Raw genomic sequence first — 14,668 nt, 5'->3', positions numbered from 1 at the left:
AAGACTCTATAGAAACATCTCAGGAGCTTGTTCTTTTTTTATTGAATCTGGACCTCAACATCTATAAAAGATTGTTTAAAGTATGAAGCAGAGGCTAAGATTAATGATTAGTCCTTTCCACATGGCTTACATCAACTGAATATGTACTTTGTAATCTCTGCCAAATTCTATGAGGAGAAGTGCAGGAAATACAGTATTTCAAATAAGTACTTTTTTTGTGAGAAATATGAAATGCTATTTGAATTACAGAGCTGGAAAAAAAACCCACAAAGAAAACTTACTGTCCTTTGGCGTCTGTCACATCAGGGTTGTCTGCAACTTCCAGCAACAACCGTAAACAAGGTGTATGGCCATTAATGACTATAAAGGAAAAAAACTATGTTTAATTTCAGATATTTTTCCACTGGGATGCTTATGGATAAGAAATGTCCTTATAAACAAGGAAAACACCATATAAGAGATCAATATTCCCCCAATTTTCATTTCCCTTGTGCCAGTGAAATGGTGAGCTGTTTTTTCCTTGACGTCACTAGGATGAGGATTGGTTCTCTTTGATACAAAAATCCCAAATGAGTAAAACAGAAATTGTGATTTTCACTACTGAGAAGATTTCTACTAAAGCAGACAGCATTTCAAAATCCCCCAGACTGAGCAGGCAGACAAGGCTGTCTGTGCTCAGGGTTGGAACACAGTAGGAAGTACATTGTCAAGGCTCCTTAATTTTATGTGCACTGCACAAGGAACAACTTCAGTGCTGCTATGAAAGAAAAATCTGCAAAGAATGACCAATGATACAAATGTCATATTCATAAAAGCACATAACACCAGAGACTAAAATTCCCTTTGAGTTTATCCATTTTATAAAAAACAATACTTATCAAAAACATTTGGTTTGGTGGTGTTGGGGGTTTTGGTTTGGTTTTTCGGGGTGGGGGGGATGTATTTTTGGGTTTTGTTGGGGGTTTTTTATGTAACCCATTGCTGCTAGGAAACAGCTCTGTGTTACTACATTCTGTAGGGCCTGACACTGAACTCCATCTGTGTGTCAGCTGGCTTTAAGGCTTCAGACTTTCATGGGATGAAGAGACAAATATTTTCTTCTTTGAAAAACAATTCCTGTGCTCAGTAGATATATGTTGTGTTCTTATCACAGCAAGTCATGCATTCACACTGCCTACACCCTGTGGGCTGAGGCAAAACCCTTGGACACCACCTATGTCACATCATGCTGGCAGAGAAACCAGTGCACATCATCAGATTTAAATTACTCATCCAATCTTAGATGCTTTACCCAGAAAAATAAAAAGCATTTTTAGTTATTTACCACTAAGTAATGACATATACATAACATGTAAACAGTTCTGCAGGGCTGATGATTCACTGGCTTGTGAGGGTGGGGGAAAAGGTCTGTTCTTTCTCCCAGCAGGAGGAAGAGAAATCATAACTTGTTCACAAAGATGCATGAAAATTATTTTGGTAAACAAGTTTTAGAACAGATACTCCCAGAAACCCCTAGGAGCTGACCCAGTGATTGCTAAGCATTACAGACCCTGCAGGGAATGTTAGTTTTGCCAACAGACCTACAACACTAACACTAGGGGAGCATTTGCAATGGATTCCCTAGGCTAGCCAGAGGAGAGGCTGGTGGTAATAAAATTACACAGGGAACATATAATTTAGGTGAAGGAAATTCTCCATGTTATGAGGTCAGAGGAAGTCTATTCCCTCATGAGGACAGACAGAAAAAAGAAACACTTCATTAGGTGAGTTCTATAGTCGAGTCACAAATCCCTTTACTGACACAAATCTGCAGAATCCTGTATCCAATCCACCACTTGAGGCCTCCTGAGCTCTGTGTTCAGCAATTGTGCCGGTGTAATTAGAAGGAATGAGGGCAAACAAGTTTAAGGACGTGGGCACACATGCCTTCTTGTTTCTTCCCAGTGCACAGTGCTGCATGTGCAGGTGCTCACTTTTGTGTGTTCAAACGCACACTGGCGCTCAAGGGATTAATTCGGCAAGAATTCTGTTTGATTTCTCAAAATACACCGCTTGCCCTCCCACGCTGGCAGCACAAAGCCACTGCGTGTGCGGCATCTGCAGGCCGAGTTCCCAGCAGGTGGCACCAGGCCTTGCTAAACACTCCTCCCCAGAGCGCTTCCTTATGCACCGGCCTCATGGAATCGGCACATTGCAAGGGCCTTTCTAGAGTCGCTGGTGGTACAAGCTTCACTCCAGAGATCATTTCCACAGAACTCTGAAGAGCTCTTGCTGGAAGGTTCTTAACGTTGTCTCAATGGATATTTACCCAAAGTACATTTAACTCACATTTGAAAGCTTTCAAATTTCTGACAGTTGTGAATTTCCATTACTAAGGAGTTCAAATACTCAACCCATCTGAGCATTTCTTTCCCTTCTGCTCAGGGTACATGTTCCCTTTTGTGTTCTCATTCCTGGGTGTAGGATTTTTTTCCCTTTTTTTTTTGGTTGGGCTTTTTGTATATGTGGTTTTCTGATTTTTTTTTTTTAAATACATATCTGACTTACTTTGCTTCACTGCAGATTTAAAGAACAGTTTATTTGTATGCCTGGGAATGTTTTTTAATCTGAGAAGCAAAAAGCATCATGGACCAGAAAAGTGTACAATGAATCTTCCTACTGGTTTTACATGGAAGGCACTCAATACTACAGCCATGAAGGTGATTAAAAAACAAATTAAAAGGGGGAGGACAACACAATCAGAATTTATATGAAGGTAAGAAGGGTGTGTATTAAAATAACATCTTCCATTCAACAAATTTACTCAATTTACTCAACAGATTCATATTTTAAGTCAGAGCTGCTAAAAAAATATGGCTTTGTTACCATTTACTTTTCTCAGTACTGAAGAACATTTACAATTCAGTTGTGACAACTAAAAACTTATGTCACTATAACCACATTTTTAAATAAATGAAAATCTTTGCTGTAGTGACAATGTACCAGACAAAGCCACACCTTGTTCACATCAGATCCTAAGATATGTTTGAAGTAACTACAGGGAAAGCTCTTGACCAACACAGCTCAGTTTGTGGCAGGACTAATATTGATTTCAATTAATTAAACCATCAGTATTTATCATGGGGAGAAATGTACTCAGTTCTGATGCGAAATTCAAGAAGACAAGGCATTTTTAGTATGCAGTGTGGATCCATTACAAGCATTTCTTTCAGTACTGCAGACAAAATTGATAAGTTTATTTGACCTCATGTTTCTAGGTTGCACTTACATGATCACACACAGAGAATAAACTGATACTACAGCATATAAATGCATTTCAATCTAATCAAGATTAAAAGATAAGCAGAAAGACAATTAAGTCAGTCCTGAATTAATTATCCATGTGGTATTAATTTTCCTTCCCACTAGAGGCCACTGCTATCCTGTACGGAGCCCCTGCTGGAACAGCAGAGGAGACACGTTCCCTTTGGCACCTCTGTGTATTTACCTGACAGGTACATGTCAAATAATAACCTTCAAATAAATGACAAAGTCTACATTTCCCAGCTAATTTTGCTTGTTACATAATTAACACCCCACACATGAGGAACGGAGCAGGCTGCCAGCAAGCGCAAGTTCACAGGCTGGCAAAGGAGGAGGAGGAGGCCTGAAAGAGGGGGGTGAATTTCTGTGGTGTTGCCACTGGAAATGGTTGCAAGTCTTGAACACCAGAAAAATTTCATTGCCAATCAGAGCCCACATGTATTTTTCAGCCTTTCTTCCAAAGGAGAAGCAGTGAGGCAAGTATTCCTTCCTCCCCCGATTATTTGGCTGAAGAACCAGCAAGAGAAGGTGTCATGAGGGAAACATCACACCTCCCGAAGAGTGGGTGGTAATAGAGAGGTAAGGTAGAGGCAAGCAGGTAAGGGCAGAGCAGTAGTGGTGTGGAAAAATACGGGATTCTGTGTGAGGGAGGACTGAACCACAGGGATAGAGGGAAAGAAGATGAATGAAACGGAAGAAAAAGGGTTTAAATGTACAACATCAGCAAACAAGTGTCACTCCTCAGCACTTGGGAGAATGTTCTTCCCTTTAGAAGAAATGTGCATAGCAGCAGTAGGTAAGCAAAGGTACCTGCTTCAGTGCAGGGTTTATACCACAAGAATAGCATAAGATCACACTCACCTGAGGCATGGAGGGGGGTCCTTTTGGTGACATTGTCCTTTACGGTGACAGAAGCACCCTGGCTGATGAGAGCTTCCACACACTCTGCATGTCCTTTAAATGCAGCCAAGTCCAGAGCAGTGCGTCCCTTCTCATCCTTAATATCCAGATCTACCAGAGATTGGAGAAGTACCTCCAGAGCTTGATGATGACCATTATAGGCCTAGAAGTATGAAATGTGTCATGTAAAGAACACAACTCCTGTCTTTCAAAGACTTTTCACATAAATTCCATAATAAATAAAATCCAGCCCTTTCAGTGTCTCCTAAACACAACAGAAATCACAGTTTTCTTAATTCCTTATGACTCTCTCTTCAACCTGAAAGGATTTTTCCAAATTACACTGTACCCAAGAAATTAAAAAATTCCTAATGTTTAGGAAAAGAAATTACGATTCTTGATCTGCTCTAACCTTCTAGCACAACCCAAAGCTAGGAAATTTCAGGCAATAATTTGCCAATCCAGCACAGGTCAATCATCAATTCATTTTTCATATGCTACAGGATCTGACAGGGAAACGTTTGCTTCCAAAACTGGATTCACTAGAGAGATCCATGGATTATCACCCAACTGGTGCTGAATTCAACACATGTGCTGGTCTCCAACTAAAGCGATTCTCAAACCAGATTTTTGTGCATATATAAACACAAACTTGACCTGCTGTTTATAGCTGATGGTTCATGGAGAATTCCTGCCACTTGGTAGAACAACTACAGTGGACAAGTAGATGCACTTCCAGACCTACAGCCACACTGAGGCCAACAGCATCTGTGCACAGGTGGAATTGCAAAAACCCAGTGGACAGTGCCAGAAACTGGAAACGTCTTGTTCAGCTTTGTAGGGCCTGTCCTCCTCTCCTCACTGTCAGACTCACAGAGAGCATCCTTTTTATTTACACACAAATGTATAATTAGTATTTTCAGAGTTGAAGCTGTGAACTCTCCATGCCTGCAGATACTCAAAATGTGATGGGGCACAGCCCTGAAAAAATCTGCTCTAGCTGATTCTGCTTTTACCACAGAGGCGGGACTTGATCTCCAGAGGTCCACGTCAACCTCAGCTATTCTGTGATTCTGCACAAAAAATCTGGGAAGAGGAATCATGAATCTTGATCTCTTGGGACAAGGGAGCTATTGTTATCTCTGAGACTCCATGTGCTGGATCCTGTTGTGATCTGCCAGTCTCCATAGCATTCTCACAGGGCACTGCTGGTGTTTCAAAGCACACTTTCTCACACCCTGCTGTGTACCTAACAGTTTTTTTGCACTGCACCTCTTCACCAGAACATCAGAGAATCTCATTCCATGATCAAAGCCATAGGCTCAAACTCTGGCCCCATATTTATAAACTAGTTCTAAACACAAGAGGGAATTTCCATTTAATTTCACCTCAGTGTCTGTCATCTTCTTACCCAAGTGTTAGTCAGTAACAACCAAGAGCTTCAACTGCCAAAAACTTAATTAACGATTCCAGCCCAGAACCTGGCTTTGTTATATCTAGGCCCACATCCCTTCCCACACTTTTCAAAACAAGCCTACAGTTAAACTTGCAAAGACAGAGATTAAGGAACTCTACTAGGAGATACTGATCAAACACTTTACACATCTCATACTTACAGCTAAATGCAAAGGACTTTTTGTAGCGGCAGAATCAGATTCCTCAAACATATTGTTTGTTTTTTCCAGAAGCTGGGAAGAAAAAAATAAAAAGACTTAAAACATTTTTACATGAGACAGGATAAATTTTCATGGACTATAAATCTATAAATCAGCAAAGATATATTTTGGCCACAGTAATTATTGAAGTAATTATTCAAGCTTTTCTGCACAGGGTAAAGCTATAAAACCAGTTTAAAAGCTTGTTGTGAACATCCTTACCTGATTAATTAGTCTCCATGAAATCCTGGGGCCTGCTTGGGTGCGAAAGGAGCTCCCAAAACAATGGACTTGTGGAATAGAGCCCTCAGTAAGTTTATGTTGGAGAAAGCTCAGTTTCATGATTACACAGCATATGCAAACCTTGTCTGATACAGTGCTTTGGGTAATTCTGACACATAATTAGCACTGGGAATAATTATAACTGAGCTGTGAATCATTGATAAATTATAAAATTGACTGAAAGAACAATCTGCTCCTACAATGACAGTCTTCCACAATGCAACATGTCCCTGAACTCTTACAAGCATCCAGTAACATCTAGTAACAATTTTGTATGATCCTCTTCATTTCAAGGGATCCTAAAGCATTTTAAGGCTTAAAACCAAGGGCATTTCCATCCATCTAGGAGGAGGAGCTATGGAAAAGCACCATTCCACAACAGGACATGAACCCTGACAACTTATCCAGCTGAGGCTGCAAAGAAAATCGTACACAGTGTTGACAATGCTATTGACAATTGAACATTTGTTGAGTAGCACTGCTCATGTGCATGGCCTTTTGCTTAATAATTACTCAGAGTTAGTCTCTAAAAGCCTTTGGGACTGGAAATTAGCATTTTTCAGAAGATCAGCAATGGGACACTGTATAAAAGAAAGAAAAGCATCACAGTCAGCTAAAACAGACTTGTAATGTTTCTAAGGCTACAAGTAAATTTTTCAGTCTTTTTTAAGGTTTTTCATTTGGTTGGTTGGCTGGTTTGGGTTTCTTTTAAGACAGAGTAAAGAATTAATTAAAAGACTGAAAAAGAAGAAAGGAAGTACGTTTTTGTGACAATCTGGACAATTCCAGGCTATGTCAACATGGAAAATTCTCTAAAGAGACCATGAAAGGCTGCGGGGGGGCTTGCCTATGCTGCAAGATGATAGCATATTCCTAAACACTGACGTAGACCTGAACTTTTGGTGAACTTAGTCTGCAATAGACCTGTATCAATGGTAAATTTATCCAAAAATCAAACGGGAATACAAATTAGCCTTAATAATGCATAAAGTGTTACAAATCTGTTATTAAACAAGGACAGCCATCTGAATCCTATGGAAAAGCTAGACAATTAAGCAGTAATTTCATTTACTTGTATATTTTTTGCCTAGCAATATATCAAGACTATGTGTTGATAAAAATACCAGTCATAAGCAAGTAGGTGTGTAAATTAACAGGTAATGCAAATTTTAACACTTCCCTACAGCTAAGGGGAAGGAAAAAAATCAAGCCTCCCACCAGTTTCTTGGTAGGTTTGGGGCAGAGTTAAGAAACGCATTTGGTGTTGCCATGTGGAACCACCTCCAGTTAAGATACTGTTCTTCTCTTATATAAGAGAGCTGTGAACAGGATGAAGCAATAGCCAGCTCTGAATACACAAATACATCTGATTTTCTCTAGTGAGTAAACAAGCTAAAAAATCCCACCAAACAAACCCAAGCACTAAGCCTGTTCCCCTGCCTACCTGATACTGGCCTTTAGTCTGTGTCCATGAGGCCAGCACAGCAGACTAACTTAATAATTTTTAATTACATTTATCATCACATGTTGAAATTCCAGGATCAAAATCGTAACAACAAAATACTTCCCTTCACCTGTCAGAAGGCTCCCAAGTCTCCTGGAACAAGGCAGATAATTGCCTTTCAAATAGATTTAAAAAACCACACAGAAAATTGACAGCATTAAGGCTCTAAAGGCACAAATTGTGGGATTGGCGAGCCCCTCACAAAAAGTATCTCCATGGCTTAGAGTCAAAGCATCTTAGGCTGGTGCAGACTAAGCTTAATGAGCTTATTAGTCATAAAGCTGAACGTATCCATCATAAAGTCAAGTGTAAACACAAATTTGATGGCAAACCTGGTAGCTCTCAGAAACAGAGCCATACAGTGCAAGAGGAGAAATCATAAAGGAGAACAAGAAGAGGAAGATTAAAGACACAGCACTAATAATTTTTTTGGCATTCCTTGTCAAGCATTGTTTTCTAACAATTAAGTCACTTGAATGATAAACATCATGTACAAAGAGATAAAAAGTACCAGGTCCAAGTTACCAAGAAATTCTCCCGTTTTACCAGTGTTTCTATGGTTCTATGGATGCATTTATAGTAAATTACATATACTTGCTATAACAACACATAGAACAGTGTGTCCTTGGGGGACTTTAGTTCCGTTATACTTGGAAGAAGCTACCCATAGTTGCATCTGTTTTTAAAAAGGAAAATGTATCATTCATAATAATTTGCCTTGGCAGCCATGGAAGCTTAAATCCCACAGAGCTCACAGAAACATCCCAGCGTGCCTGCTGTGCTGCAATCCATACCTGCCTGTGAAGCTGCCTTTCACCAAAGACAGACAAATAAGCATGAATTACCCAGAGTTTATGGTTACTGGTGGCTGACTGGAGAATGTCCCAGCATATTACATTTCTTATTTTTTGAGACTTTGAAAGTATGCCTTGTAGCAAATTGCATTTCTCTGTATTGACTGCCACAGATTGTAGGTAGATGTCAGAACTGTGCAAAGACCCTGCATGTGAAATTGAGGGGCACTCTTCCCTGTGGTCAGGTCAGAACCTTTCTAAAGTCAAGGGTACCTTTCTTCTCTTTCTGCCTCTTGGGAATTCCCAGCATGAGCCCTTCACTTTGTATGACAGCACCATTTAATACTGTAAATAATTATTTTGTGAACTGTTCTTCAGACTCGGAAACAGGAACATGAATGCTTTGGGAGGGAGATGCAGACTAGGTAAGATAAAACATCAATCATTCAGTCCTATTCTTACAAAGTAACAGCACTACAAGGTTGCTATTAAAAACTCTCTTCTCTTCCCCAGTTCAGCATGAAGATGAATAACTTTTACTGTTCTCACCATTTCATTTGTGCAGTAAGGGTATTTACAGGCATAAGAGGATTTACTGCTTGATTTTATTCTGTTGTTCTAATAAATGACTGGATAGCAGAATACAGTGTGGGTTCCCCCCTTCATTTTTGGGGCGTTCAGATATGCCAGGTAGTAAGTCAGGATACTTTCTATGATTGTCCTCATAGACTATAATATATTCTAAAATTCAGCTCTGGTTTAAAAAAAAAAAAAAAAAAGGAGAAAAAAAAAAAATAAAGGCAGCTTCATGGAGCATGCCAGCAATTTAAAATTACCACTAAGCAGAAAAAGAGATAATACTTTCATCACGTGTAAAAGTTTTAATCTACACTTCTCAAAGCACGAGTCAAAAGAAACTTCAAACCATAGACAGTGAAGCGATGGGCACTATCTCAAACCCTAAAAGAGAACAGAACATGTGATCCTGTCCAAGCCATCACGCACAGGCACCTCCAGGCACAGCCATTTAAGTGCACTCCCAGTAGTTATGTCCCAGGTTTGTGCTAACTGGCACTGAAGTTAAAGGGACTTGTCTTTGAGAGTTTTACTGTTTCAGTAAGGCAGCTTCGGCATTCTTTTTTGCCAGTACTGCTGGTGAACCCCTGCAGTTTGGTGCTATTAATGCTAATTGTAAAATGGCAAAGCATTAGATTGGATGTGTATATTCTAAAAATGGCCTTTACTCTGAAAGGTTATTAATCTAACAGTGTTCCGAAATGGCCACACATGTGAAGAGCTGATCAAAAGGCAATTAAGACAAAAGAAATAGTTGGACACTGCTCTTCTGCAATAATTATGCAGCGACACAGCTGATCACTTACAAAGTCATTCAGAAGTGGCAATTAGTCATGATTTTTAATGTCACTTTCTGAACTGAATACAAATATATCAGCTAAGTGTCACTTTGCATCTCATATTTCCTGATAAATTGCAACAGATAATTGTCTCTGCTCCGGGAAAACACACCACTAGCAGCTTCTTTTAAATAAAGGCTTTTCCAGCAAGTAGTCAGCACAAGACTGAAAACCCTCATCAGTTGTTTCTGATGATATAGAAAAGAACAATAAAATTAACCTCTGTACTATTTTATATCAGGGAAGCACATTTTAAAATATCGGAATTATTCCTGATTGAAAAATTCCAAGGTGAAGTGGTACAAACCTATCCTCAGGGGAACAAGCAATCTCATAAGCGCTCTCCATATTCGTAAATACAAATGATCAAATTATTTTAATTTGATCAGGCTAAAACCAATATGCCTCAACCCAGTGCTGATGCTTTCCCAAGATCAGCCTTTAAAAATCAGATTCATCAGTACTGAAATCAGTTTCACTCACATGCACAGGTATGGGTGAAGCTAAATTAACATAAGCAAGAAGTATTTTCACAAGAGCTTAGGCCGGCTGAGCCTGAAGAGATGCGTTCATAGTTCCATGCAACTCCTCCAGCATAAAGTTTATGTATGCAATACCCACCAGAATAGTCACCACCATGCACACAGGACACTTACCTGGCATGTAAGAGAACAATGTTCAGGTCTTTAAACATATCTAAATCTGAAAACTCGAGCAGGCCTCCAGGCCACTGGCTGTTCTCAGCTGGGGCATTGATCTTCTGTTGGAGGTCTTCCACTCCATACAAAATCATTTCATGTTAAGCCATAGGAGTGCCATACTCAGTGGGTCATAGAGACAGGTGATTGTCACCCAGTGAGTATTTATACAATGCAGGACAGCTCCAAATGAGAGTGAGAGATCACCCCCAGTACTAGCCAGCATAATATGTTGCTTACTCCTTGGGATGTAGAGGTCCAATTCCTTTGTCTGTCAGAGCAGAGATTTGAACCTGGGACTTTAACACTCAAATCACATATATCATGTTTCTTTCTGGCCAGAAATTCCACCTCAGAGGTTCTGTAAAACCTCACATTTTAAGGACCCTTGTAGCCAGTGAAACTTTTGCAAATGTCATACAGGTGTGCAAAAAGTATGGGAAAACTTATATTTAGAGAAATTATTATCCTTAAAAATTTCCTCTTTAGATAGAAAACTCAAGGACTGGTGAAATACAGTGACAGTCAATTTTTAAAATGTGCATTTCAGTATTATTTTTGCTACTCTCCTCTCATTTGAGCCTCTACTCTGAAACACACACAAGTACTTTTTAAATTCAAGCTCACTTGAAGCCACATAATTTACATTTCTTCTCCGAAACACTTTAAAATTGGCGACAAACTTCCAGAAAACAGACAAGTGTTGGTTCCATTTCACATGACCAAATGCAAAGTTACTTTGACATCCAGGGAAGTGTCATGCCAGCCAGGTACGTGCACTGGACTCAAAGCTCCTAAGACTGACTGAGGAGAAGCAACAGCCCTGAGCAAAGCTGGAGCCTGCAAGCAGCAGGAAGGAGGAAATCCAGTGGAAGCAGAAGCAGCACACATGCAATTGCTTCATGTACATGGCATGCTGGTTAAGAGTTTTGATTCTTCTTCCTCAGGCTTTACCAGAGTGAATACAAGGATTCACAAAATACTAAGAAGTTTAAATAAAAATACACAACATGCAATCACTTTTCATTTACTCACTATATCCAACGGAGTTTTGCTTCCAATCTAATTAAAAATGTCAATTAGAATTAGAATAATTAAAGACAGAAACACTCAAGTGTAATGGTAATCTGAAAATGTTTCATTTTTCCTGTACGATAACTGCATTGCAAGCAGTGCATGAGCAGAATCATAGACCTGACCCTGTGTGCCTCATCCCTACACTGCCCACCCCCAGAGAAAATACTCCTGAAGCAATGACACCACAGTCACTGTGAATAGATATCAGTTACATTACTAGCTAAGGGGGGAAGGAAAAGAGGAAAATAATGAGAATGTTTAAGATCAATCACCTCAATTGACAAAACACAGATCAACAGATACATAATACACTCTGTGGGAGGCTTTGCTTAATGAAGTGAGATTGCTTTAGAAAGCCACAAATACCATAAGCCAGTGACAATTTCTGTTTGAAAGCCTGCTTGTGCAGGCAAACATCTTGCCTTGGATAAATAAACCTGACTGCACCCCTAAAATCCCAGTGATCACAGCTCTTTCTGAGATAAATGGTCTGATGCAACGCAATAATCCATGATCAAATGTCCTTTTCTTTGGATTCAGTAGATTTGAGCGAGTCAGATATTCTTCACACATAACATTTAAACACCACACACACAGAGACAGACAGGTATTTAAGGCAACAGCAGAAGTCCATAACCTCTTTCCTAACTGAAAGAAAAATGTCTCCTGAAGTTCTGCAGCGGCCTTGTTGCTCTCTGTCAGAAGAAAGCAGATGTGTCTTGCTTCTCCATTCCGGGAAAACGAAAATACAGACTAAGAAATGACAAGATGTGTCAGAGAGACAGAAAATAAACCTGAGAGATGCTAAGCAATACTCTATTCTACAAGCTAAAGTGCCAGCAGGGTGCCTGGGCAAAAGGTAAATTCCTGCACTCATTGAGTTCCTATGCAGCATTACCTTCCTAGAAAACATTTTTAGAATCAAAATGATCTAGTTTCCAAAACATAAAATCTAAGCCAAATTGCACTTCTATAAACTAACTTATATCAGTGTATCTAGCACATTTGGGCTCCTCTTGATTATTTAAACAGTGGGTACATATTGCACAAATGCTGACATCAAAACTCAACCAATTAAATCAGTCTGCCATGATTCTAGAACTGACAGACAAATTAGGTTTATTAAAGTTATTTTTGAGCATTAAGTTTCTAAGTTGTTCTCCTTTTTAGAATCACTTAAGTTAATGACTTTGTGCTTCTCTTCTCTATGTGGGAAAAGCTCTCATAGACCCAGGTACAAAGTAATTCATCACACAAGACACTGCTGGCCCTGCTTTCAGACAAAATGCTCCCTTTAAGAAATAGGGTGTTGGTTGTGGAGACAGACAGGCAATTGTGAAGGAGAAAACCCAGGCTGTATCCCCCAAATAGAGATCTGGGTCAGAAGGAGACCTAGGGGCTGCCACTGGGCAAGCATCTGAGCCAGATCTCCATGTGGCAAAAGGATTTTTAACACCTACCCCAGCCACACTGTGATTCACTTATCAGTAATTACCAGTGTCCTGCTCTCAGATGGATGAATGAACAAATTTGTTTTGATAGGAGACAGATAATTAGCAGCAGCCACACTCAAGATTTATGGAGTGTGTGATTTCAATTTCTCCCCAGGTTAAGGAACCAAGTGTTTGAAGGCATGGCTTTTCTGTCTTGCAGTGCAAAGCTGCTCTGATCAAAGGTGTTCCCCAGCCTCTCCATTCCCAGCATGGTCTTGTGCTGGCCAGACATCCCCGTCTGCCCCTTCTCCCCAGCACACACAAAGGGATTTGCCCTTTCTTCTGGGCATGGCTTTTGGTTAAACCATGCTCTCCTCCCATCCTCAAATGAATTAGCCCCTGTGACGATTCAATTTCTATTAGTCAAAGAGTGAATTACATTTGCTGATGGAATAAAGAGAAGAACAGATTAAAAGAAAAAGTATCCATCATTTCTTACAGTCAGAGAAGAGATTTCACTACAGGAGACAGACATTTAATTCTGTTTGCCCCACCATTCCAGCGAAACCTATTTTTATCAGCACAAAGTGCTTGACTGTCTTTCCAGACAGAATTTTAATGTGAAATTACAATTTAAATTCCACTCTTTTCACACCAATAAAGATCTTGTGATAAGAGATCATTTCAATGTAAAAAATGCACAATATTTTTCTTTTTTTCAAAGGAGTTTGATGATGTGATCAGCTCTAAAATACCAGGTAGCAGTCGTGACCGGTATCACCGACGACCAACAGCAAAGTCAGCCCCAGCCTAAACTAACCTGAGGTTATTCTTAGAAGCAGGAAGGCAGATGGGAGTTTCAGTGGCTTGCAAGCACACATGCCCACCATTCAGCCTTTATGAATGGCTCCCTACAGATGGAGAAACAACTGAGGAATCTGCTTCCACTCTTCTCTTTTTAGCAACATCACATCATTCCTTGCAGGGCAACTGTACCACTCATATTCCAGACAACTGAAAGGCCCTCCAGGAAAAAAGCTTCTGTTGTTGAGCTCTGTGGCTGAACACACAAAACATAAATGTTGTTTGGGTCAAAGATATGACCTTTTCACTCTTAATGCTTATTTCTCCTAACACCTCCCCACAAAGAAATGTACCTGTGTTCCAGCCAAGGTATTGGGCTCGCAGTAAACACAAAAGTCAAAGCATGAAATGATGTTTCCATAGATAAACCAGCCTTTCCCTAAACTGCATTCAAACACGTAAATATTTTATAACGCTGAGAAACTGTGGTGCTTAAAGCACAGACCAAATTCCCCAGTGAAGGAAACTCCACTGGATACTGTATCTTCTTTGGACTTACTTTTGATAGCGAACATTTATTTAGAAATAAGCTCTTGTAGATATCTGTTTAAAAAAACAGGGGGGAGAAGGCAAATCAAAATTAATCCTACAAGGTCTTTTATAAACTTGACATATTCTGGAACAGCAAAATAATTCCCTAACATTTTGCTGAAGTTTGGTATTGTGCATGTAGAGAAATACTAGCAATCATTATTCATAGAAAACCAAGATTATTGTTGTACCCACCTTGGCTTAGTTTTGAC

The 14,668-nt window shown here is 39.7% G+C and overlaps 1 protein-coding gene across 7 annotated transcripts in view; it reads right to left on the bottom strand.

Annotated features, from left to right (window-relative positions):
• ANKRD44 (ankyrin repeat domain 44) overlaps positions 1-14,668 on the bottom strand; it is a 71,433-nt gene that overhangs the window by 15,407 nt on the left and 41,358 nt on the right. For 4 of the 7 annotated variants that reach the window (XM_017728530.1, XM_017728547.1, XM_017728550.1 and 1 more), the window contains exons 16-18: positions 5,820-5,891; positions 4,165-4,366; positions 282-360 (exon numbers count right to left, since the gene is read on the bottom strand). In XM_017728530.1, coding sequence (XP_017584019.1) covers positions 282-360; positions 4,165-4,366; positions 5,820-5,891 — 353 coding nt within the window. Of the gene's footprint in view, positions 1-281; positions 361-4,164; positions 4,367-5,819; positions 5,892-11,586; positions 11,614-14,668 lie in introns of all 7 variants that reach the window. The other 3 variants (XM_017728523.1, XM_017728516.1, XM_017728524.1) reach the window with 1 other exon arrangement.

Source organism: Corvus brachyrhynchos, unplaced genomic scaffold, assembly GCF_000691975.1.
Source record: "Corvus brachyrhynchos isolate BGI_N302 unplaced genomic scaffold, ASM69197v1 scaffold370, whole genome shotgun sequence".
In the NCBI taxonomy this organism is placed as follows: Eukaryota; Metazoa; Chordata; class Aves; order Passeriformes; family Corvidae; genus Corvus; species Corvus brachyrhynchos.
Note: the sequence above shows the minus strand (reverse complement) of the source record. Positions and strands in the feature narration are given on the sequence as shown.